Genomic DNA, 26768 nt, shown 5'->3' with positions numbered 1-26768 from the left:
TCTGTTGTTTGAATTTTATACTTTCATATAAATCACAATAATTTATTTCCTCAATTAATATAGTTAATATATTCTAATACAGGCTTTTATGGATGTTATTAAATCTTAAACAGTAAAATGAAACAGTTACTTGTTCTGAATATTTCCATGTTTTCTAATACAAACCCTATAATACATTAATATGATAGATTTACAACACTCATATTCGTACACACTCGTAGATAAGATAAGAAGTGGTGTGTTGCCATGTGGAAGATACAGCACAGTGGATGAAGCTAAGAGGATCTATGAATATTGTAAACTGAATGAGGTGGAAAACAAAATTCATTTCATTCTCTACCGTCTACTTTATATCATAATTTAAAGTAAGACAAACACTGTTTAAAAAAGTTCAAGGTCCAGATTTGGATTTGATTGAATATCTTTTTGACAATGTCTTTGCCTTTTCTGAATACATTTCTAAAGAGTGGAATAGCAGCAGAAAACCAACTAATGATAAAATCCCCCACACTTTACTTTATATGGATTAGTCTATCCATTAAAAGAATCAGATATACAACGGTTTAACTGACATGAACTGGTGTATACATGTGGAGTTTGTTTTGTTTGGGTTATGGTTATGTTCTGCACACAAAACAATATACTTGTGTGTTTCAAAACTACATTTCTCCAGTATTAAAGCAAGAAACAGAGTAACCCTTCCTCTTCTCCTCCTCTGTGCACTCCAGGCTCAGCTGCCACCGCTCCACCACACTTGGTCAGACATGGCAGGCCATCAAAAAATCTACTTGTTCCCACTCCACCTGTTCAAAACACTATTAATCTGCTGCCTTCCAATAAAAGGCTTGGCTTTCAGAGAGGAGCCAATGGGAAGGCATTAAAGCTGTGAGACCCAGGCCAATCCCAGGCTGCATTCTAATGTGGCCTATCTTTATCAAGGTGCCACTCCATTTCCAGATACTGCTTATTTATGATATCTGAGGAGAGAGCCGGCAGGAGACTCATGTCTTTAGGAAAGTGCTAAAATCTGCGTCCAGAGGACTCGCCCAAGACGTCAGATATGGGATTATCACAGACCACACTGTGGCTGAGAAGAGGTGAAGGGCGAGAGTGAAGAGTTTATCTGCTGCTGCAGTGTTTCTGATGTGGCAGCAACTTTGACAAACACCAGGGATTTTGTTAAAATTGCTATTAGTGCTCTTAATTATTATTAAATAATATCTGGGGACGGTGGGTGTGATCCCAGATCCAGACATCGCCTGTGCGTGAGAGAACTTGTTGTGGGCCCATCAGAGGTCTTTTCCTGCCTGGATCTTATTGGATGTGTTACTGAGACCTGGAGGCAGAGTTACAGTGTACTCCCCATGGATCCAAACATCCAGGGGTCTTTCCTGTTCAACAACAGCCTGAACCAATTCCCATCGGACCTCAAGGCACCGGTGTGCCAGTATTCAGTGCCCAACTCTTTCTACAAGCTCAACCCGGGCCTCAACAGCCAGCTGCAGGCAGGGACCCCTCACGGCATCAGCGACATCCTGAGCCGCTCCATGGTGGGAATGGGCTCCACGGGCACCACCACCCTGCTGTCCGGATACTCCACAATGGGAGGGTTTGGCCCCTCCGTCACCAGCACGTCCATGTACTATAACCGAGACTACAACTCCAACCTGGGCGGCTTCTCCAAGCCAGGTGCCGAGTGCCCCATGAAGGGTCGCAGTGTGAGCTGCTGGGCGGAGAGCGGCTGTGACTGGAGAGGAGGGAGGCAGCAATGCACCAACAGTGAGTCTAAATACTGCAGACTGGACTCAACATCCAGCGCATCAACTTCCCTGTGTCTGTCTCTGAGGACTCAACAAGACGTGTGACCTTTTAGTGATGCTAGAATGTCATTCATCTTTACTGAAAAACACAAATTCAATCTAATAACTGATAACAGAAATATACAGTATATACAGTAACTTCAAAAACTGACCTTTTGTATTGTTCTGAAAAACTGAGTAATGTTTAGATTATATAAAATACTATTCAACATGTTATTAATATTTTAGGTGTTTAGTGTAAATGTACATTTTAAGGGATATAATCTAAAAGAAAATACAAAAACAAGAATTAGTGGGGGTTGACAGTATATGTGGCATTTCAAACGTCCAATCAAATATTCATAGAATGTCACTTTTATGAATATATGTGGATGATGCTGCCCCCATGTTTCCAGGTAGCGGACCTCTGGGGAGATGTCAGGCAGGAAGAAACACACCAGACCAACATTTAGTGGACATCAGATATTTGCTCTGGAGAAAACATTCGAGCAGACCAAGTACTTGGCTGGGCCTGAGAGAGCAAGACTGGCTTATTCTCTGGGCATGACTGAATCACAGGTCAAGGTAAAGAGAACAGCACATTTACATCAAAGCTGTTAAAATGCTGCTTTTGTGTGAGGTGCCTTACAACTTATAAGGTGGCTTTAAAACGTATTACTCCAATGGTTTTATGTTGTTCTTTTTATATTTAGTTGAATGTCTCTATGTTTGGTTTTAGGTGCACCTGTTAAGTAACTTGTAACTTTTGTTTTGAACAGTGCAAAAGAATTTAAGTTTACTTACTTAATTACTTACAAGTGTGTAACAATGTGCCAGTATCACACAAGGAGGCCAAGAGAACCAACAACAGGTTACTTCCCACGCAAACAGCTAGTCTACTTCCTTAATGGAAAATGGTTGGCACCTGTTGAGCAATACAAGATACAAGTTCATTCATCGTCGCGAGTCAGTCACACTCACAGAGAGTAACCCCCCCCCGTTGTATTTAGGTGTGGTTTCAGAACCGACGCACTAAGTGGAGGAAGAAGAGCGCCTCGGAGCCGAGCTCCACGCAGGCCAGCCACGCGGTGCCGAGCGGGGAGGCCTCGGAGAACGAGGTGGAGGACGAGGAGTACAACAAGCCTCTGGACCCCGACTCTGACGACGATAAGATCCGGCTGCTGCTGCGTAAACACCGCAGGGCTTTCTCCGTCCTGCGCCTCGGGCCACACCAAGTCTAACAAACTTCATGCACACACACACACACACACACACACACAAGCTTCTCAGCAGACCTGCATGCTGTAATGAAAGCAATTAGTTTTGAATACAAAGTTTAATCAATGAGCATTTAAGCATGTTCAGAAGAGGTCATTTGTGGTCATCCAACAAATGAGCACCAAAGGGTTCAATAGACAAATAGGCTGAAATAATGAAGCTAAAAAGACGCTTAGTTTTATAAGTTAGCCTACTGTAAGAAATGTCTCTGTTTAATGTTACACTGGTATGTGGGGGAATTATGTCATACACATCGTTTTGTAAAGACAGAAGAAAATGGAAAAAAACAAACAAACAACAACAACCCACAACTGCATGATGCTATTGGTAGGCCTAATAATAATAAATAAAAAAAGAGAGTAATGAAATTATTGGTGTTCTTTTTTTAATAGTTAAAGCGGTTTGTGATTATGTTGTGCTTATTTGACTTTCAAAATGAAACTGTTATGAAAGTGCCATGCCATACAGTAAGATAACTTTATGAAACTTTCTTAAGCCATCAATATATTCAATATAATTTCAAACGTCAAAGGTAAAAACAAATGTTTTACAGTCTCAAGGTATAAGAAAAAAATTGAAATGTCCTTCAATCAAAACTTCAAAAAATGAATTCTAAAATCAAAAAACTGATAAATCTGCAGGTAAAGTAATTTCAGATTCAGCTATTTCTAGGGCTTTTAAATAAAATAGGATTATTTAACATTCTTGTTACAAATGAGACGTTCTGTTATGATGTACAGTATATGGGTTTGTGTGCTGATGAATCACAGAGCTACAAACTCTGAAAAAGGCAGGAAAAGCCTACATTTTTATTTATATGAAAACAGTGCAGAGAAAGAAGTGTGTGTTAAAAGGTAATGGAAACATCTATAGATAATCAGGCTCTGCTCATCTATTATAATGTTCCACAGTATGATTTGTAATTCTGCTAAATGCTTAAATTGAATGCTGACTTGAGGTTGGTTAAAATAACTGCAAGTTGACAGCTTTGTTTTTCATTATTTGTATACTTGTTTTTGAAATACATTGTATTAATATTAAGGTGGACAATGTAAGAAAACACCTGAAATGTTGCACAATAAATTATTATGAATCATTTATCAAACTTGGTGGTACTTGGTGTCTGCTTTTAAATGAAAAATCTAACTTAACCATAACATTATTTGGCTGCAAAGGCTCAAGTTCCGTCTGTGTGTTTGCTGCCAAATGACAGTTAAAATGAAACTGCGAGCAAAAAAGGCACAAATGCTGACGAGAAGTGCAAAGGTCAAAGGTCCAATCTTGCATGATTCACTATTGTTGTATGGCTTACTTGAAGACAATGACCCCCACAACCAACTTCAACATGAAATCAATACCAACAGGCCGGCTCATTCACCATGTAGGCTCAGTGAGTTTAGACTCCATACGGTTCAGGCAGCTGACATCAGGCTGGATGATTCGTCAAAGGAAAAGCCCAGGAATGTTACTGAGAAGATTCTGCTTTGATAACTCGCATCAAAGACAATACAATACACTGGAGTGTGTCAACAATGTAGTTGTGCTAATGTCAGTATCATACATTGCTAATCCTATCATAATGTAAATGTCAAGTCCATATTGGAGCTATGATCATGCAAATATTTAAAAATGATCAAGCATTATAAACTCTTTGTGATTTATGAATTTTCAGGAGGTAAATACATGTTTTAGTCTCCCCCAACCTGCTGCTATCTGTGATTTAAAAAAAAAATCAGGATTTATCTGAGTCAAGCCATTGAATCAACACAAAAATGAAATGCAATAAAGGTTAGAATCGGTCGCTTGATTTGTTGACCCTTGAAGACTTTCAATCTGAGCAAAAAGGCCTAAATAGCCCATTCCAACTTTCGAGGGCAGGCTTAATACCCCCTCTGTTTTAGATGTAATTTTTCTTCTGCCACAAAATAAGTGCAGTTCACCTTGCGGCTGAATTCTACTAACTATGAAAACTGAATGCTTAACACAGACATTTAGTAATATACACCTTGGGTTAAGTTACTGCAGGCTCAACGTCCATTTTGCAGGACTCTGGTCTATATTTCTTCATCTTACCAACACAAACACCATTTTGCATTCTTCGTATCAATATAAATGCCACGTCTGTTAAGTTTCACATCTCTTTTCCTAGTAACAGCTAAAGCCGGAAAGGCAGCAGCACTTGGAAGCGTGCACAGTCTGTGGCACGTAGGTTTTCAGGTTTATCGGCTTCATGAGGGAAATAAGGTCAATGAGATTGTAGATGTCTTTCACTTGTAGCATTTCCCCAAACAGGTGTGACTCAAATACTGTAAAGGGATGACTGTTGTTCCCAAAAGCCTGAGCTGTCAGTCTCAAAATCCCCTAAATGTGTTGCCAAATAACTGTATATGCAGTGCTGGTGGAGCCAATAAGAAACAATGCAACATGTTTAAGAGGTTAATATTTTATTTACAAAAGTGAAATATCACAATGATGTAGTGTTTGACCAGAGTTAATCTGAAGGTAATACTGGCCTTAGAATGAACTCCACTCCCATGACTGGTCAACAGTGAACCGCTTAAAGTTTATTACTTACAAACTGTTCTCAATCCACACAGACATTTGCATCACTGATTCTTAACTTCATCTTGTTATGGCAAGGCTTCAGTCCCACAGTACAGATATGACTGACAGTCCTTAATATGAATATCTGTGAATTTATGCATGAAAAGTGTTATTGTATGAATATAGGGGGTGTACTGTTCCACCAAGCTGTGTAACACAAAAGACATTTCACAAAACACTCCAAAAATATATATGATAAACGTCAGCCGGGAATTGGCTCCAGCCGACCCCGCGACCCTAAGCGGGTATGGTTAATGGATGGATGGATGGAAGTAAAAAACCACAAAAACATATTTTAAATTCTTTCAATTAGTCATTATTAAAGCCAGATCAAAGAATCTAACCAATAACTCACATCAAAAATATTACACAGCTAAAGTATGAGATTATGAATCAACAAAATAAAATAAGACAAACATCCAAAAGCAAACCTTCTGTTTGTGTGTAGGTGTGCACATGTGTGCATATACTGTATATATACAGGATTTTGTGGACTTCAAGTGAAGCCATGTGATGGAAACACCCACACTCATTAACTAGAGTTAGAAGTAAACATGTGAGGCCTACAGTATAATTCTTTTGGCAATGAAATAAGGTCGATGCCAACCAGAACAGGGTGGAAGAGATTTCTGTGCAGACAAACTGTAAAGGGAACTTTCTGAGTGAGGAAACTGAAACATGGAGAACTGCTGAGTTATAGCTTGTGGAATAAAGCACTTGGTATTATTATTGGTACATGGAAAAAACAGCAAAAGAATGCTACTTTAAATTCAACAGGGTGAAACACTCTGCTGCTGTGTTATATGAATTAATTCAGCATCTACCACAGCATTCATAAACAGACAAAACTGCTGCAGTCGGTTTGTTGTTGCTTTAAAATGTTATTGGCCTTTTGTCCACTGTCTAGTGTCTTTTCTACATCATTTCGATATTAAAATCGTCATTTACATTTATCAAAATCAATTCTATAATAGATTTTGTTCTGTAATCAAGAGACGTGACATAGTTAAAGCCACTGTGATGAAGTAGCTACATGTATGAAAAACAATAACATGTCAGTAAGAAATCATTCATGAATAATGAACAGAATAGCAGCATTCCTCTACTGTGTTTCCCTGTGTTTAAAATATCCTGCTTACCCTGACAGTAAACAACTTTAAAAAGTATTTAAGTATAAATACCTGAACAAAAAATTTCATAAAATACAAAATAGCATGCACACAGTCAGTAGGCCTGGTCCAAAACTTGATATTAAAGATCCCATATTTTTTGTCTTTACATTCACTGTGGTTTATAATAACACTAATGTTCTTCATAATGTTTAGCTAGAAGTTATTTACACTGGAGTTTCACAATACTGGATTCTGATTGGCTGAATTCAACTGCTAATTTAAAACTGACTGAGTGGAAGCTATCCAGTTCAGTTGCTACAAAGTGGCCTGACTGACTGGAGAGATTTCATAAATTAAATAAGGAATGAGTACATTTGTGATGCCTTGGTCTGGGGTTATCTGACACTGCTGGTAAAAAAGGCATATATTTTAAAATGCAACAATTAAAATCACTCTAATCAAAACTTTGCATATGCATGTACCCATCCATGTGGGGGCTGGTCCAAGGGGCTGGTCCACAGTCACACACTGCAGTCTTTACGTCATTGTTCGGGGACGTTCAAAAAACAGGAACATCCTCAGTGACACTGAGGTTTCAGGTCAGGGGACTTAAGATCTGAGAGCGAGTTGGAGAATCTGGACAACTGCCTCAGAAATCCATGACAGCGGCTAAAAAATCTGTGCTCGTGTCACTCCAGCTGTGGTCGACAGTATGAAACAGTGAGATCAGATGTGAGACACCAGTGATGTGAGGACGGGGTTTTAACAGTGGGGACTAACTGTGTCAAGACCCGCAGCTGGCTGATGGGTGGGTTGTGGCAGGTAACCATCATGCTGATTAACCTCTGGTACTGATACTGTGGCAGAGCTCTGAGGATGGTGCAGTCATAGACCTGCAGCAGACACACACACACACACACACACACACACACACACACACACACACATCATACATCACGTGCCAACAGAAACAAAAGCGTAGGAATGAGAAATAGATCACATTGCTGACGGGGACCATATTATCTGACACTATTAATACAAAGGCCATTGGAAGCCTTTCAAAGCAAACAAGAACACCTCAGAAATCCCAAAGTCAAATTTTACTTGCCTCTGTACAAATTGTTTTATTTATTAGCGGTTATCAAATAACAACAAAAACTAAAGTCATATTTAATTGTTATAAATAAAGTAAATTAATCAGAACAAGGACACAGCGTGTCATAGATGCAAAGCAACAAACATTCTTGCATATCGAAAATGGTATGACAATCCCCCTCCTATCTAGAGATGGACTCCTTAACTGAGAGTGAGTGATAAATTATCTAAATTATCTTTGTCTTTACCCGCTGCCATTTTCTCATGAGTAGGGATGGGTATTGTTAGGATTTTATTGATACTACTATTCTTATCAACTCTCTTATTGGTTCTTTATTGATACTAGTATCAGTTCTTTTTCATTACTAAATAACTGCTTTTTAAAAAATATATTTTTGTAAAAGTGTAAATTCATTACATGATTAGAATTGAATATTTTAAATGTTATATTTTTTTTAAAGCAGCAACAGTGTTTACAACAGCAAAGTCACTATATAAACTCAATAATAAAATAAATCCTATTCCTGACATCAAAATATTGAGTGATGTCTGTGTTCTTTATTCTATCTGAACATCAGTCAGTATCAGTCCTTCCTCCTGTCCTCTGTCCTCCTCCCTCTGCTGCTGCTGTGATTCACTGCAGATAAGTTAGCTGGTAGAGGGAGGAGGGGCTTGTTTGTCTAAGCCAGCAGTAAGTTTACAAGAATTTGCCAAATTTTAAGATTCGTGGCAAACTAAGATAAACTGTTAGACTACATACTGACAGCTTCATTTTGGCTTGTTTGTAACAATGCGCTATAAGCCGAGCTAGCGCACTGTGCTTGTGTGAAACATGAGAGACTGCAGACAGAGCAGATTAAAATATTGCTTTCTACATGACGTGCTTGTTGAACAGGTGTATTGATAAAAGTATTGCTTTTTACTCGCGGAGGATTTAATGCACTTACTTAAAGTAACGAGCGTAGTTGATGTCAACTCTAGTAATCTCCACCACGGCCTGTCTGATCTGCTGACCGCTGCGCTACATTTGTGAGTGTGTGTGTGGAGGAGCTCAGCCTGACACAGACAGCAGGAGAGGCTGCAGCGAGTGTGATAAGACTACGGTCTTTAATTATTTAGCCCCTGGGCCTGTTTAATACCGTGCTTCAGTATCCATCCCTACTCGTGAGTGCACAATCAGTATGTGTAACTCTCAACAGAGAAAGCTAGATCCATTATCAGCTCCGGAAAAATACATATGTTTAATTCTTTTTTACCACTTGCCAGATCGGGCAAGTGAGTTGCTTGATTTACTTGCCCAAAGTGCCATTTTACTTGCCCCAGGCAATCGGGCAATCCATATTGTTGAGCCCTGTATTTAATTTAAATTTAAGATGTAAAATGTTACATTCATAAAAAAGTGCTTATCAATCAACATGCATCAACATACAAAAAATGTAAAATGCCTACTGCAAAATGTGGCATGAGAAATACAGTTACTGCCGTACTGGAATGAACTTGGTCTGTGTCTCAAAATGTCAAAAACAAAAGGAAAAGTGAGCTGGTTGTAGCATCTTCACTGTGTGGATCTCATCATTTTGCAGCCCTCTGAAGAAGCACCCTCATGAAAAAGCAGTCTATCCTTAAAAAATAAAATTTTAACGGCAGCAAAACAAAATCATGGCCGTAAAAATGCCAATATGCTGTCTGGCACAATGCATGTCTCTCCAGCCGACCATCAAGATGGTAATTAATGAAAAGCGGGCCTGCAATGCACTTAGTGTGTAGCCACAGTGACAGTGGAGAGGATTCAATAGACATAGATCAGTGAAAGGTGCTGATCGCCTGTGGTTCTACTATGCTGGACACAAAGGAGCGCTCGTGTCCCGCAGGCACTTCATCTTAGTTCATATCCCGACTCCAATGGGCCAGCCTGGCTTACGGCTCTCTGGGGAGCAGAGCAAGATTACTGTGATCGCTCTCACACATTGAATCCCCCCTCTGGAATCACCACATGGACACATATACACTTCCACACGCTGTACAGTATAGAAACGCGCTCACTAGCACATGTGCTTACCATTGTGAAGGATCCGAGTCAATGTTCGTTTGTCTTCAGTGAGAAGAACAAGAAAACCGGCTACAAGAAAACACACCACAGTTACTCTACATGGCTGGTTTGTTTGCCTGCATAATATACATGCTATTTAAACTGTTACCTTATGGTCTCCCATACAGATATTAGGGCCCACTGTGTCATAAACAACGCTCTTCTCACCATCATCTCTCTGAAAAGAAGAATGAACTTTTATATCATCTAGTAGACAAGTAAAAAAGCAAATATGAAAATGTGACATTCAACATTAAAGCTTACATCTATAATTTCTTTTAGTTAAAATGTCATCTGCATGGTCAAGAGACTGGCACATTTTCCCGGATAGGACTACAAAAAATTCTGTTCAAACCACAGCCATTATACAGGAAGTGACATGTTTTCCACAATTTTTTTCACACATTGAAATCAACAGCACAATGCTAATAGCAGATAACACACTTCAGTATGGTAGCACATATTATTGTTATTGTAAACTGAATGCGTGCTGTGCAAGAACGTGAAGCTTGACAGGCATAGCAACAGTAACTAAGGGGTGCGGGGCTTAGCAAACGGTCAGTGCTGACTGCGATGCAATCTCCTGCACCCTATCTGAGGCAGCAAAAAAAGCCAAAAAGGCAAAGTGAGAGAAAGTGGTCAAAACAAGGGTAAATATTATTTCAAAAGAAAGATAAGGGATTTAAAGATGTTGAAGCTTAATTTGGACAGGTAATGTACTAGCTAATAATATAACCTTTGGTTAGCTTTTAAGCTAAATGACATTAATCTTGTAATAAACTCTCTAGCCATGTGAGAATGTAAATATTGTTTGGACAATGGTGTTAGAAAGGTCCACTAGCCACTTAGCCTTATCTGACAACAACCTATCAAGAAGTTGCAATCTTGTATTAAACTCTGTGTATATATAAGCTTTTTACCAGAGATTACATTCTGCACTTTGTGTGGAAGTGTAAAGACAGCTAACATGCAGAAAGTTATGCATTTCAGATTTAGATACAATGATTTTAAGCACTGACTGACCTTGTGGATTAATTCTTGGGCTGTGTGTGACATGAGGATACGATCACACCAGGCAGGACAGCGAGTGTTCATGTACTGGGTCGGTTTAGTGTACTCTTCACTGTAGGGGTAGCTAAGAGACAGAGAGAGACAGTGCATTTAAGGGATAACAACAGAGGTGGGAGTTCATACACTATGTTTGCAGCAAGTAGCTCAGTTACACATCTTACCTGGGTGGAAACTTGATGTCCTCTTCCCTTATAACATCATGAAAGGCTGCGACTTCTTTGTCATATTTCAAAAGCTGAGGGATAGAGGCCATTACTGATTACAGGAAATCTCAACATATTACAAACAAGCATGAAGTGAGTGAGTGTAACTTCAGCACGAGTGAAAACCCAGTTTACTTATCGCAGTTCTGTTTAACTCCGAGCTTTTGTATTTACTGTCCTGTCATTCATAGGACTCTATTTACGCTGACAGGATCTAATCTAAAATCTGCGAAGAAATGTCAGATTGTTGCTAAGCAGCCTGTTGTATTATAAGTAATAGTCACAGCACAGAGTTTCTCTGGAACTGTGGTGTAGCTGAAGTGATCAGTCTAGGTGAAAGTTGAAATTGTGTACTCACTGCTCTGCCATTGTCCTCCCTGAAAACTGCCTGGTGCAGATAGGTAAACAGCTTCTCCTCAATGTGGAGGAGCACCTGCAGGTGAAGTGAAGGCAAGTTAAGTGAAAGCAGCACTAAAAATAAAATGTCAGTTGTTGTCTTAACTGAACAGGTTTTAATCACCTGGTGGTCGTTGTCTTTTTCTTCGCAGATGATTTTCTCCACTTCATTACTGCTGTCCTTCTTCACTGTCTGCATATCTGCCGAAGTGGACAGATGCTGCTCACAAAAACACAAACACAGGGAAGGGTCTATGTCAAAATGCCAGGCAGATACACAAACCTGTCACATGAGCTTCAGGAGAAATGAAAGTTGTTACATACCTGGACAAGACTAAGTGTGTCCAGACGGAAGTTGAAATCTCCAAACAGGAAGAAAGGCAGAGGAGTGTAGTGGCTGTCTGATATCCTGGAGGGAAGTAGCATTGTCAGGAATCATATAGATGTTTGGATGTTTGGGTCTTTATCTCTATTAAACCTCACTGTTTCAGAGGTCAGAGTTTATGTAAATTCCTGAAATATACTGTTTACAAGATAAGAAAGGCATTATGATGGCAGATGATATTAGCCAAGACTGTAAGAAACATACTCCATTCGTAGAGGTCATTCAGTCAAGCAAGGAGTTTTCAATTATTGTTTTTTTGCTTTGGACTCAGTGTGTATTTGCTGTCATCTTCTACATTTTACAGTCGTGTTTTTCATAGTTGTGTGCAGCTAGAAATCTGACCTGTTGATGACATATCTGAGAGCGTTTTTGCGGTTGGCTGAATAAATGGAAGGACTGGAGTTGCAGGCAATGAGGTTGGAGGCATCATGGAACAGGTGGACATTGACCAAGTCCAGTCCTCTGTGAAGACACACACACACACACACAAAATATGGTGATATGTGGCAGGTGAAAAAACAGGAAACAATCTGATAACACCAAAACCGGACATCTGATAAGTGTGTGTGTGTGTGTGTGTGTGTGTGTGTGTGTGTGTGTGTGTGTGTGTGTGTGTGTGCGTGTGCGTGTGTGCCAACACGGGTGTCACTTATGAGGAGCTTTCTTATCAATGACCGCACTTGTGTTAATGCTGAGTCCACAAACAAGCACATTTGTCTTTTGTGCCGAGCACTCACTCCTTTTCGTTGGCTGTCACTGGAAAACAATTAATGTGCATCCAACCACGAGCTGTGTTGACTCACAGCGCGATGTTGTGGCACACAGATTGTGGGCTCCTTTTGTTATTACCCCCCAGTAGCAACACAGCAGAGCAAATAGTGACTAAAGTTCTCAGAAAACACAGCTGTAGCAGCCCTGTGTGATTTATCCTGGTTGGTTTCAGGGCTATTCAATAAAGTGGATTCAAAACATAGATCATAAATATACATTCTTTGCTAATTAAATAAAAATTTGTTCACATATGGCCTGGGTCGGCACCAAGGCACCAGGCTGAGTATAAATGTAAAATATCTGGTAATTATTTGTTTAGTCGCCAAACTAAATTAATAATTTCAAGGTTTTTCATAAAACTAGCTAATAGTGATTGGGGTGATGAGAAAACAGAAGGTATGAGTTTGTGCCACTGTCAGCAGCAGTGAGCAATTGTTTCTGAATGTGGCGAGAGCTCAAACAACTCCGAGGAAGGGTTGGGTATCATACCTCAGTATTTGTTTTGTACCAACCAAAATGTGAAAACTGTCAAAACTAGGCATCTGATGTCTGGTCAGATATTTACTGATTACATCATAATTTTGCCAATTTTAGACTATTTAATTGGGTGAAGTTCTTCTTCGGCTGCTTGTATTTAGAGAACATTTAACATTTGAACTTTTGTGTTAAACCAGCATTAACTGATTTTTGGCCTCTCACGGGCAACGGAAACAAGCTGCACACAGCATTTGCATATTATCACCTAGTTAAGTTGATATAATGAACTTGTTAGCAGTTAACAGTTGCTTATTTACACATCCAGGAGATACAAAGCAACATTAGCTCTTTCATTTGGAGTCCTGTTTCTGGTGACTTGATAAATTTAAGTCCAATATTAACTCTCTTTTTAGCTCTGTTTTGATTTCCACAAACTCTTGAGGGATATACCTGCCTCTTTAGTTGCTAGATGCTCCACATTGTTCATTAGCTAGTCGCTAACTTTGTCTGCCGGCTGTTTGGTGCTGAGCAGGTAGCGTACAGTGGGTTTTTAGAGCTTTTTCGCTTAAAAACGGGTGGTAATTATCTGTGGATTCGTCACTAAGAGTGACCCCTGTCACATATAAGTAGTCATGTGATCCACTGTTAATACAAATATATGAATAAAATGCTGCTTTAAATTATAAAAAATGGTTTTGTGGAAAAACTAATTCATATATTTCAAAGTATTGAGTCAATTAATGGAGCGCCTTGGTAGCCGAATGGTTACAACGACATGCCCCCCACATTTCCTGTCTGCCTCTTCACGTCACTCTGTCCAATAAAGGTGATAGTATATTTGAGTATTTAAGTATTGTATCGGCACTAGAACTGAAAATTTTCTAGTGATACCCAACCCTCCTCTGAGGGTGTGACAGACTTTCTTTTGTTTCTCATTTTGGAGAACTTCAGAGACAGCTATTCTATGAAACCAGGGTGTCTTTGTATCAATGTATCAAGGGAATCACAAGAATTTTGCTAGTTTTGTTCTAAAAGTGGGAGTTATCAGGACAATTCTAATAACTGCATTTCACAAAAGTCAACAAACAACCAAAAGTGAAAGTGAGTTGAGCCCAACCCTGACTTTTTTTTTAATCAAGGTGAGGTTAGTGTGCAGTACGTACTGGTTGTGTATGATCCAGCGGGTCCTCATGAAGCCCTTTCTGGACCACTTGAACTGCAACAGAGACAAATTAGAGTGAGTCACTAAACAGCAGTGAGTCGTGTCTTTGAAGGGCCAAACTGATAATTATTGATTCTTTCACATAATTTGTCTCATCTCCCTGTCAGAGCAAGCAGACAGCCCTTATAGACCCAGTAGACTCATTTGTCCCAACATCTCCCTTTGGCCGTCATGTACCCCTCCCCACACCTGCACACTCATACACACACTACACACACATACATACAGTGTGTAGACATACACAGATGCACACTCATGCATACATACTCACATCAGGCCAGAAATTCTTTGGGAATTTTTCTTTCTCCACTGTGGCGACCCCATCCAGAGAGCCCATGTACTTGTTCTGCCCCGACACTGCTTTAAAATCCTTAACTGAGAGAGGGAGAGAGGTAGAGGGTGGAGGGAGGAGGTGGGGGGTGGGGGATGGGGGTGGGGGGGGGGGTGGGGTGGGGAGGTGTGACATGAAAAAGAGTGAGAAAACATGCAAACAACAATCAATAAACTGGTGTTAACCTCATCAGAGTGGCATATGTGATGAGAGGATCTATAAGCGAGCCATTAGACTGTGTTTGGTGAACAACAATCGGTTTGGGCCACACAGCGAGTGGCAGCTGCAGGATGTTTATGGTTCTTCCATAAGCTTTTCTGAGGAGCTTTTTCACACCTAACGTGACTGGACTATGCAGCAGGAAAATAACAGCTCCATTTTAAATTCAGGTTCTTTGCAAATATCTGGCTAGGAGGGTTGGCCATCAAGCTGTCATTATACACAGAGAAATTACCTGAAATTCCTGATATTAAAAAATGACAAGAATCTTGGCAATCATATGCAACATTGCTTTTACTTCATTGAAGGTATGAGCCATTATGAGCCATTACCAAAACAGCACAGGATGCAAGGGGAGTGGTTTATGTTCAGATCTAAAATCATCACATTTTTTTCAAGGAAAAAAGCAATATGAATCCATCACCAGCCAACATTCAATAAAATGATACAAATTAATGCAAACGTAATGCGTAAGGAGTAAAGTTTTTACCATTAAAATCATACTGATAGATGTTTTTCAGTGTCTTGTGGATGAAGTACATGCTCCCCAAAGCCTGTGGAGAGAGATAAATAAATAATAAAGAACAGATATTTCATAATATCTGATAAATGTTAAAAAGTTATAATATGTAAAATCAGTTTCAGTTTAACCACTTTAAAACCGAAACATCACAAAAGTGCAGGAGTTTGCAGCTGTGATAAGAACCTAAGAAATTCATACTGAAATCACACTTTTACTGTTGACACCTTTAGTTTCAGACACCTGCTGCAAAGAACACAAGTGTATCCCCTAAAGCTCAATTTCTGACATGTTTAGTCCAGCATAAAGATAAACACAACTCCCCAACCAAGACACAAAAATCACTGCAGGGTTCAATTTGAAATGTAGTATATTTTCAACGCAGCAAAATTATGGAGTACCAAGAAATGTGCCTTATATATTTCCATTTTCAATATCGCCACATTACACTTAATAAAACTATAATATTTAAGATTTTTAAATGGAACAATTGAGCTCTGTCTGACCCATTTAGAGTTGTTGTCACAGCAGTGACCCATAATGAAACCTAAACATCTAAATAGAAAAAAACAGGAGAAATCGTCTCAACTCAACCTCTGAGATCATGAATTGAATTGTTCACTTCCCCATCATGTGAGCTGAATTGTGAGCCTTGTATTGAACGACCCACTGCGACACAGTATATTGTTGCTCTACCAAAGACACATGAAACTTTAAGGAATAGAGACGTTCAACGTGAATGCATAACTGCAAAACACATCCACATACTGCTCCTCATACACACACACTTCAGCACCCAATCATCCCTGACATGAGGCTGACAATTTTTAATGTACTAACTGCCTGCTCCAGTGATCTGATTAATCATGCCCTGTGAGATCAATAAAGACAGAAAATTAAAACAATTTAAAAGGTATTAAGCAGTAGGCCTGCTGTCTGCCAACGCTGCCGCTGTGACTGGGGGCCGAAGAAAAATCAGCCAGCGCTCAGAGGGCTCGGGGCGTGACGGACCGCTGTGCAACCCACCCCCCACCCCCCACCCCCTACACAAAAACATCCAGCTGGAGCATGAGAGATCTCTCCCTGAAGAGATCATTTATCTTTAGTGCCAAAGTCATCCTCATTTAATAAAATGGAAGTGTCTCCGTGGTTGGCTCCAGTGAGCGGCAATTAGTGACCAACTTGTCCAAACTAAGGTTAGATCCAGGGAGCTATTTGAACGAGTCTTATAAGGTTGTTAACTTAATGCTAAAAGCTGAGAAAAGAATGTTTCTGAGAAGCAAGTTCAACTAAGATTGTAATATTATCTAAGAATTAGAGCAAAATAATGATTCTTGTACGGGATTCAAGGCCTATATTCTGATAATTAGCTCAGGAAAACTGATTGAAATCTGGCCTAGTTTATGTTGGACAATGTCATGTCTAAACAGTACGGCAAAGAACACACACAAACACAGATACACATTCTCCTCCACATACTCTGCCAAACACCTATCTTCATCAATCAGGTTTGTGCACAGTTTAATAAAAAAATATTGACTTACAAGTGATTTTTTATCAAAACACCATTTGTACTGGGAATGCAGGCAAGTCTGCCCCTGCTACTCCTGCAGCCCCTCTGAAAGGAGAACCCCCCCCAAACTCTCTCTTGGCCATATAACTGATGATCCGCAGCCAGAGGGAAACAAATTGAAAATCAATGCAGGTGGCACAGACGAAATGAGAATGAGGCATTAGGAGGGGGGGGATGCAACTCTCTCAGGACAAACAGTGGAGGGTGCGAACACTCAAGCGCAGGGGAAACTTAGTCCCAGCTGTCCTCCACCCCCCCTCACACTTTATTTATCGTGCACAAATGGGCTGAGATCAATAGTTTTAATCTAGAGTTAAATGTATTGACTTTGGCCTGTCTCCCCCACACCTGGCCATTGCCTTTCCCCTTTTTACTTCACACACCTTCAGTCTACAGATGCAGCCATTGACCCCTACTGTCAGACGTCCAGTGTGGGGGTATCACATGGGAGGAGTAAGGGTTAATAGTTTTAGAAATACTCAGCCACTTTTCTCAACTGGGAGGTGTGACTCTCAACCAGGGCAGAATTTCAGACAAACTAATACTGACAAACCATTTATGAGCAACTATGAACATGGTTCGATTCCACGAAAAAAGACTGAAAACTTGCTTGTGCCGTGTGAGGTCACTAAAAAAAGAAGTTGGAAGTAAGAAATGGCTTTCACGACAGGTGTGGAGATTGAGGCTGAGCCCATGACCCGAGCAGCGTCCCACCAGGCACTGAGGAGCGCCAGCTCAGACTTCAGCTATAGAGACAGACTCCGGGTTCAATGATAGATGACGATAAGAGATGTAGGTAGTGGCATGAGTGACTTAACAAACCTGTCTTTAAGACCATCTCCTCTGTCTGTGCTCACACTGTGTAACTACTACAACATTGTTTCGTACTATATCTTTGAGATCTATGTCACTTAGACTGTGGTTTTGCACATATCTGAGATTGTGCAGTGAGGCATGATTTATGAAACCCAACCCATAAACACAAACACACGCACACACACAGAGACACACACACACACACACACACAAACACACAGTCAGATTTGTTTTTTGGTGAGATTGAAGATATTTTTCATGTTTTTTATCACATTGACATTTTCTTACTTTGCAAAAAAAATTTCTAACATCTAATAAATTATGGGCATGTACAAATTTAATGCATCTTGATCAACCTTAGTTATCACATGCTGTCAGTATCAGGGAGCTCCACTCTGTCCACATTTTTCAGAGTGAAACCATACCTTCAAATTGATGAAATACACGAGCATGAATAAAGCCAAGAGTGCAATGACTAATGCATGTGTGCACAGCATGTGACCTCAGTAAAAAGGACTGACATGACATAAATATTCTGTCAGATGGTGGCTATTTTCCAAGCCAAAATTTGTGTTACATTGTAGGCTATGACAAAAGAAATTACATTTTCTAATGCTCCTGTGGGGTATACAAACTCTAACTTTTCCTAAAGTGTTGACCAGCAACCAGCTCCTGCTTTTCACTTAACAAGAGAGTACATCCAACACCTCCAGCTACCTCTGAGCCCTAACATGGAGGAGGCCCCCATCTAGTGGAAACACATGTGAACTACTCTGACTGAGAAGTTGATGTGTTCCTTACTGTGAAGCTGTCTTCTGCTTGGAACTGGTTGTCCACATAGATGCAGACCCTGTCAAAGTCTTTCATTTCCTCACTGGACTCAATGCTCCTGGAAACAACAGAGCAAAACAGAACTATCATTGGGCAAGACAGCAAAAAAGCTTGCTCCCTTTGACGTAGAGCTGAAGAGATTAGTCGATTAATTGATTAGTCGATGGACAGAAAATTATTTGTCATGAATTTTGATAGTCAATTCATTTTTAAGCAATTTTTTAAAGCATAATTAAACTGGTTCTAGCTTCTCAAATGTGAATGTTTGTTGGTTTTCTGTAATTGTAAACTGAATATATTTGGGTTTGGGTTTGTTTGTTGGACAAAACAAGCTATCTAAATAGGTCAGCGTGGGCTTTGGGAAACTGTGATGGGGATTTTTCACTGTTTTTATTACATTTTATAGACCCAATGATTACCTGAGTAATGGAGTAAATAATCAGCCAGATTAATTAATAGTGAAAATAATAGTTAGTTGCAGGCCTATTTGAATGTAAGGAAAATTACAAGAAAGAGAAAAGACTATCTTTTTAAAAAGTTCGTGATAATATCAAACTCATGGTGAAGGAAGAACATGACTTTATTGAGCAACATGGATTATGAGTAGCACATTGGTCCTACCAAAAGAAGTTTTCAGCGTGGCTCATGTTGACCATGTAGTCCTTCCCTCCCACCTCCTGGAAGTGCAGGGCGATGAACTTCGGCTTGTAGCTGTGGATAGTCTGTAACAAAGCAGCACAAACAGGTCTACATGGTTTTACATGTAATGAGGAGTGAAGAGGGTCAACACTGTGTGTTACAGGATGAAGTCAACTATCCAATAGGGGTCATGTGAAGTTTTTCTGTTATTGAATATCTAGGCCTGGTGTGCCTATGTTATCAGTTATCAGCACAGTATCCGTTTTCCAGAGAAACCTGGAGCTGTTGTGTACGTTGTCACCAATGGTTTTGCCTTAACTGTACCAGACTGTCCACAAAACATAAAAGAAAATGTGACACTGACAGTAATGAATGGAAATATCAAATGTTTAAAACTGTGAATTATTAATGCAAAAGCCAGGAGGCCCAAACTTACCTTATACAATTCTTGTAACCATTCATTTTGAATTTCACCCACCTACAAAATGACAAAGAAAAATCGTCAAAGGCATGCAATCTTTCTGGAAGAAATGGTCTAAAATCAAATACTAAACCTGCATTCATTTTTTTGTCCACCTGGGGGGCAGTGCAACAAGCTGTAAATAACACTGACATATCACCTTATAAAAATGTTATGGCTAATGTGTTAGCAAACAGTTGGCTATTTACACATCCAGCAGACACAGAGCAACATTAGCATTCATTTGGTTTCCCATTTCTGGTGACCTGACGAGTGTAAGTTCAATATTCAATCTCCTTTTGTCTCTATTTTGGTCTCTACCAACTCCTTAGGGAAATATCTGGCTCTTTAGTTGTGTTCACTTGCTAAAATGACAAAATGTAGACAAAAATATGGTTGAATACATCAATAAATAACAGTTTAACAAAATTTAAATGGAGTATAAACAGAGATATAAAGCATACTATTCCTTTAACCTCCAATGTGTTAACCTTCAACTTTTTTACCAAGCTAGTTTTTTCCTTTACTACCAAATCGGTGGATAAAATAAATGAAAACCTTTTTTACTCTTTGGTATTGAAAAACAATTTGCTGTTGTCCCCACTCAACATTTCCTCCTCATATTTCCTTTTTCACTATTCATCAGTGGCGCAATTGAAAGGACTGTGTGGCTAGCTAGCTTACCTTAAAACAATGGCAGTTAAACACACTGAGCACCAGCCTTTTCAGCAAGCAACCAAGCTGCAGCTAACTTAGGTCATTGAACCACACCAGCCACTGCAAGTAGTGTTAATAATCCATATATTGTGCTGCATATGGCTTTACCATCACTGTATAAACTCTTGTAACAGTAGCTAAAGCATTTTAGCTGGCAAGCTACCATTAACAACCATAGCTAGCTAACGCTACTTGGAAGTTCAGAGACACAATGCTTCTATCCTCATAACATTATCTTCATCTTCAAGTGCATGTCTCTTGTCTTCATCAAGGACCTTTACTTATTGATGTAATTCAATTATATTTATCAGAGCTTTATCGCTGAAAACAGTGGCCTGCTGCAGCTGCTACCCTACAAATTGGATATACAAAAATTATTTATTTATTAATTTTTTAAAAATCATTATATCTTCTGGCTTTAAAATTACATTGCCAGCTAACAAACAGGTCAGATGGAAGTCAGGAAGTCATCAATCACAGAAAGGAAATACTCTGAGCTAATATTAACTCTGAGCAGGTTAAAACAAACAATAAAGATTATCTGGAAATATTATCCTGTGTGTTCCAGTTGTATACGTTCCAGGATGTTGTCTCATTCAAGTGTAGCTGCATCTGTCATAATCTGTCCACTGTCCACACATTATCCCTGATGATGAGGAAAGCAGGCGGTTAAACCTCACACACAGCAGTCTGTCAAACAATGTTGAGGCTTACTTAGCAGACCCTTCCCTGTTTAGAACCACAGCTGTAGGTATTAAAGCTGCACCAGACAGGATTTGTAAGGAATAATATGATACGGTTGCACCCTAACAGTGGGATAATGTAGATTCATCTCATTTGGCCAAATAATAATGTTTTATAGTATGGACACATCTTCTTACATGATTTCTGGCTGTTGAAATTGTGTTGATCGGTTAGGCTACCTCTTCCACCATGCTGTCTCGTGTGGCTGTAAACTGATAAATAACTTAATTTATTGAATTGTGACAGTGAAAGCACAGGTCCACAGTGGGTGTGACAAATATTTCACCCAGGATGCTAGGTAAAATTAAACTTTAACCTCACACAACAACTGCCCCTTAAACTAAACTGTGGTATTTGAATTAGGGCTGCACAATTGATAACCTTATATTATCGAAATATTATCGAAATTGCAATATGGTCAAGTGCAATATCCAATATGCAGAAGCTGCAATTTTTTGATAAAGGTAAAAAATCTTGTTCTGCAGATGTAAGAAAACATGTTTGTTTGGTACAGACCCCAACAAATGTCACATCATTGTGATTTTAATAGTTTTTTTCAGTGAAAATGAAAATTGTGATGCAAAAATGGTCATTCCCACTAATCGTGAATTATATCGCAATTGTAATATCTGTCAAAATAATCACAATATGATTTTTTTTTTACCATACCGTGCAGCCCTATGACGTTTCTTACACACCCGCTTCAGAATTTGTCCCACAGTGTAGTTGCAGAGTAATGTACAATCTTCTGCGAGGCCAGGTGGACTCATACCAGCTGAGAAATAGCTTTGCATAGTGTATTTGCATGGTAGCGTGACAGGGATGACTGCAGCTCAGCCATTGTGACCTGAAGGATTCCTCTCACATCATTCTGGCTACTAACACAGACTGTATGCACTCATGAACATTGGCTCTGTCCACCGACCCTGATCTGACTCATTGATATATAACTGCAATATATATGTTTTAGAGATAGAGAAGTTCATACAACAATTATACTCAAGATGCAATTCTGTCTCATTATCATGAGTCAGAAAAATACAGTACATTAAAACCTGAAACACCTAAAGAATTTAACATTCACAATCCAGCAAAAAACAGTATCTTTTCCTCCTCTGTGGCAAACTAGTAGCACAGTGTCAGGCAACAAGACCAGGCACGTTAAACAAGAGAGGTCCTAAGCACAGGAGCACTGTTACAAAGAAACTGCTTTAATGAATCCAGCATGGTGACTAAGTTAGTGCTTTGTTGTTCCAACCCATCTGATAATACTTGGGAAAATTGGCTGAAATGTGTCTTTGGCAATAATGTGTTCCAATAAGTAAGGCTCATCCAGATTATCATTTGTCTGATACCATTTGTATGAATAAAGGGAAAATTTGTGTAACAATAATATCTATCTGATGTAACTATACATTAGGGGTGTGCCATATCATATCGTTAACAATAATATCGGTATTATTTTTAATATGATCAAAAATAATTCATATCGTGATAATGGCAATATTCCGACTTGCTGGCGTAATGATGCCATACCGTTACGCACAGCAACAACAAGCATGGCTGAAAGAAAAAGTAACATTGCTACCATCTACAAAAGATCAGATGTGCAACAAACCACGGTAATATGTAAGAAGTACAAGAAGACGGTAACAACAATTTTGATCCAAAAATCCTGTGAGGAGAGCTCAACAGCTATTGTGAGTTCTAAACAAAAAATATTTTTCAGTATTTTGTCATATCGTCAAGAATATCATTATTGCTGAAATACCCTGAAATATTGTGATATTATTTTAGGGCCATATCGCCCACTCCTACTATACATAGTCATTGCACAAGTTCACAAGAAACAATAGATATAATCTTCAGGATACCGCTATGTGTGCCATAGAAATGTTACTGGTGGCACAGAGTAGCAGTTAAGCGTGGACTGTCTCACTGGCTAAACTGCTCTGACAGGACACTTGGCTAGTCCAGCACTGCAAAGCAATAGGATTTACCCTGTGATGTGCTTAAGGTCTTGCTCTTATCCCAAAGGCTGGGTGAACGTTTAGGAGTGTTTGTTTATAGAAATAGGGGGGCTAAAGTAAGTAAAAAAGCTCAAGTCCCCCGGGGGAAGATATTCATCTGTTTACATATCTCCCACAATGGGATCTAACATGTTTTCATTGGAGCCAGATCTGGCAACCGGAAACATGGTCCTGAGCCAAATTTCCATGAGTGTAAGAGCCCTCCTCCCTGCAATGTCTGAAAGTGTTGTCAGCCCAACATAGGCCAAAACTATAAACCACTGTATATTTCACCATGTGTTTAGAATAGTTCAATTCCAGGCTAATCTCTTTAATCCCTTATAAACTATTGCAGTCGATTTTTTAAAGATACAAAGAAGACTATGCTATACACTATAAATTACACACCATTATAGAATTATCGTGATACCACTGGAGCTGTTGATGTAAATGCCATACAGTATGATAAGGATACTATAAACTGACTATTGAGTAACACTCAACCCTCCCTGTACTAACAATATATACAGTGATGTTCAACAGGGATTGACTGCACATAGTGCAGTTGCCAGTTGTGGGAGGTAATGATGATTGGGGGGGGCACCCTTGGAGAGGGTCCACATAGAACTGATTTATATAAATAATAATACTGTTTTAGAGGGTTTGTTAGACCACTGCAGTGGCACACATACCCAAATACTGAATGACATGAGCTATCATGGATGCCAGGGGGACTATAACAAATGAAGACAAACTAGGTACTTAGGTAAATAAAGTCAAAATGTCTTGTGGCCAACATGTGAGGTCCAGTGTTACACCAAAACGGATCAGATTCTGTGAGGGTCAAACTTTTATTTAACCCAAAATGTCCTGGACAAGACATGCAGCAGCACCACCAACATAAAAAACAACACAAAATATACATCACACAATTAAGTGATATCTGTCGGGTAACAGATTTCGGTGTAACACCGGCCTCTTACTACTCTACGCGGACTGCGAGCAAGTCACGTGCGCGTTCCACGGGTAACTTAATAATAGATCAACTCTGTCTCGTGGTGTTGTTTTTTTTTTTTGTTTAATCAACGACAGCGGATAACACTATTGAGCACATGTTACTGACGGCTGACAAAGAAACACGACTGAGTAACTCGACAGTGTGGTAACGTTATTAGAGCCATAACACACATGAATTAGTTAGACTAACATGTCACTAAGCGCGTGAAGAGTTTAGCACACTTGTTACATCCTCATACCAAATGATGTATGCTAGCAACGAAGCCCATTCAAGGTAAAACTTACCTTCTGTACCCTCTCGACTAATTATTTCTCTATCAGCCTAACAGCATTAAGTATAATCCTCTGGCAGCATTGCGGTCTGGTGTAGTTTTAATTTAACTCTTACCAGTCTACTTACATTGTCAAAGAGTGACCCGACATTTGCGGTGACGAGCAGCACATCAGTGTGTGTTTCCATGTTAACGATCCACCTTCACAAACGGCTCGAGGAAACTCAGCAGCGTCGCCAAATGATGCGCGTCCAGGCCTATAACAGCTACTCTCCAGGAGCTTATGCAGGCTTATTGTGTGAGCCCAAAATCGCGACTATCACCGCGCAAAATTCACCAGCATCTCACTGATGATACTGTGTCGCTTCTGGTCCAACTTGTTTGGTGATGGCGGGCTGTCGTGTCAAGTCGTCATCATATGCCGCAGCGGCGCTCATATCCATCGCCGAGCCGAAGAGCAGAAAGTTAGTTTATTAGCCGACATGCGCAGATTTCCGCCTCCTCTCGGTTAATTGGACTAGTAGCTTCTTACCGGACTTAAAACCAGCCTGGACAGCGCATCTGCTACTGCCTTGACAAACGCTCAGATTACCGGGTCAAGCGGTTACACTCAGTGTTGGTGCTGCTCCGCCTCCGCCCATTTGCTGCGAGCAGTCAATTACAGTCTTCCTTATGTTAAGTTTATCACCGCTGAGCAAACGTCGTGGCCATAAAGTGTAACCCTAACCTCCTCTGAAGACAATCCCATAATATTTGAGTTCTAAAGAAACCTGTGTATGACTTTTATTGCAAATGATCTACTTAGCTACTGTATTAATACTATGCTATTACAATAATAACTTGTAAGATGACATAACATACCACAATATATAATTTGACTACCCCAGGGCATACCTGAAAGGCCTCTCAACTCACACCTCAACATACCACAGGCTCATTCTGTGTAGTCTCAACAGGAAGTTAGTCATTTTCTTTCTGTGAAATATCCTTTCACTGAGAACACTTTGCTTTTGCTAGAACTGTTCTCCTGTTTTACAAGTGGCAAGCCTAAAAAAATGTATATAACATATCTTGCCTCATCAGTAATCACTGCGGTCACCTTTACCTACATTGCAACAGCTGCACAGCCCATGTACTGCTCCCGAGTAAAGTCATGTACCAGCAGAAGCTCGTAAATCAGTGGAACTAGTTTTAGTAGATGGATCTGTGCCATCCAGCTGTCTGAGCTCCAGCCCAGGCTAAAGAAAAGATTGCTGGGGGGCTGACTCAGGCTCTTCATAGTGCTGTTTAACCATGGCAAGGTTTACACAGCTCTTCCTCTTAGCACTGTGTGCTTTGTTCACCAACATCAACAGATCCATTTGCAACTATTGAAACAGAGATGCAAAAGAATGCTGCCATGTCCATCACCGGTTTGGAAACAAAGACAGTTAAAGGGCAAACCTCTCTGAAAGGAAGCTGAGGCAGTTTAGTGCAGCCACGAGGAGAGGCCTGGCTTTCGGATGAAGCAGCTGCAAAAGACTCAGCATTATACATCCATTGAAAGACATTAATTTAGATTTGATCCTGAGTACATGGTCAGCTGGGGAAAAAATACAAAATATTTAAATGTTCAAAATAAAGCTCTCAATCCTCATGCCAGACGGTGTAATAACAGCTTGGTGCCCACTGGACAATAAATCAGACAGGAAATGTTGCCAGAGTCTTTGCTTGCTTGCCAAGAATAGCACACAAAAGCAACAGCTAATTAAGGCAGTACTGGAGCAAAAACATTCAATTCTAAAAATATCAAATGAAAAATGCTGTGATTTTGGCAAATACTTGCCAGTAAAAGAAAAATAATCTAAACTCTTAAACAAGATACTTGGAGTCTTTACTACAATTTTAGCCATTACATACATATTTGGTGTAGTTTGGAGTACATTGAGCTTCAATGGCAAATATTTAGCAGTGGGACATGTTGCAATTCGAATCAGTTTAGCTCACCCTAAACAATTGGAGGTCAATTGTCCAGTTGTAGTTCCTATGGCTGCTTTTTATTTAAAAAAAATAAAAGTCTCTTTAAAAAAAAAATCAACGTTTTGCCAAGTGTTTATTCTACACAATTTCTTACATGCA

General features: G+C 39.7%; 2 protein-coding genes across 2 annotated transcripts; one reads left to right on the top strand and one right to left on the bottom strand.

The window, feature by feature from the left end:
• The first annotated feature begins 652 nt into the window (after positions 1–652).
• Positions 653–4176, top strand: nkx6.3 (NK6 homeobox 3). The gene is given in 4 exon segments (XM_044196159.1): positions 653–1779; positions 2216–2224; positions 2227–2384; positions 2810–4176. Coding segments are annotated over 4 exon segments (813 nt in total). The 5' UTR covers positions 653–1364; the 3' UTR covers positions 3041–4176.
• Positions 4177–5504: 1328 nt separating this feature from the next.
• On the bottom strand, positions 5505–25329 carry inpp5l (inositol polyphosphate-5-phosphatase L). The gene is made up of 16 exons (XM_044196151.1): positions 24779–25329; positions 19868–19909; positions 19414–19514; positions 18763–18850; positions 15543–15606; positions 14774–14877; positions 14444–14496; positions 12375–12494; positions 11972–12056; positions 11772–11867; positions 11610–11684; positions 11210–11283; positions 11001–11112; positions 10087–10155; positions 9948–10007; positions 5505–7686 (listed from the first exon to the last, which is right to left on the bottom strand). Exons 1-15 carry the CDS (start codon positions 24836–24838, stop codon positions 9966–9968), a joined length of 1185 nt encoding a protein of 394 aa, XP_044052086.1. The 5' UTR covers positions 24839–25329; the 3' UTR covers positions 5505–7686; positions 9948–9965.
• Positions 25330–26768: the final 1439 nt, after the last annotated feature.

The sequence above is a fragment of the Siniperca chuatsi genome, linkage group LG5, assembly GCF_020085105.1.
Source record: "Siniperca chuatsi isolate FFG_IHB_CAS linkage group LG5, ASM2008510v1, whole genome shotgun sequence".
Taxonomy (NCBI): Eukaryota; Metazoa; Chordata; class Actinopteri; order Centrarchiformes; family Sinipercidae; genus Siniperca; species Siniperca chuatsi.
The sequence above is the reverse complement of the archived record's forward strand: the minus strand, read 5'-3'. Positions and strand labels throughout refer to the sequence as shown.

What these genes read in the sequence shown, in the direction of transcription:
- inpp5l (XM_044196151.1), bottom strand. Translation starts at nt 24,838, where the DNA reads ATGGAAACACACACTGATGTGCTGCTCGTCACCGCAAATGTCGGGTCA. An exon ending in CCCAAGAATTAATCCACAAG is followed by an intron (nt 10,156 to 11,000) that starts GTCAGTCAGTGC and finishes TCTTCTTTTCAG; the next exon opens with AGAGATGATGGTGAGAAGAG. An exon ending in TCTGTATGGGAGACCATAAG is followed by an intron (nt 10,008 to 10,086) that starts GTAACAGTTTAA and finishes GTTTTCTTGTAG; the next exon opens with CCGGTTTTCTTGTTCTTCTC.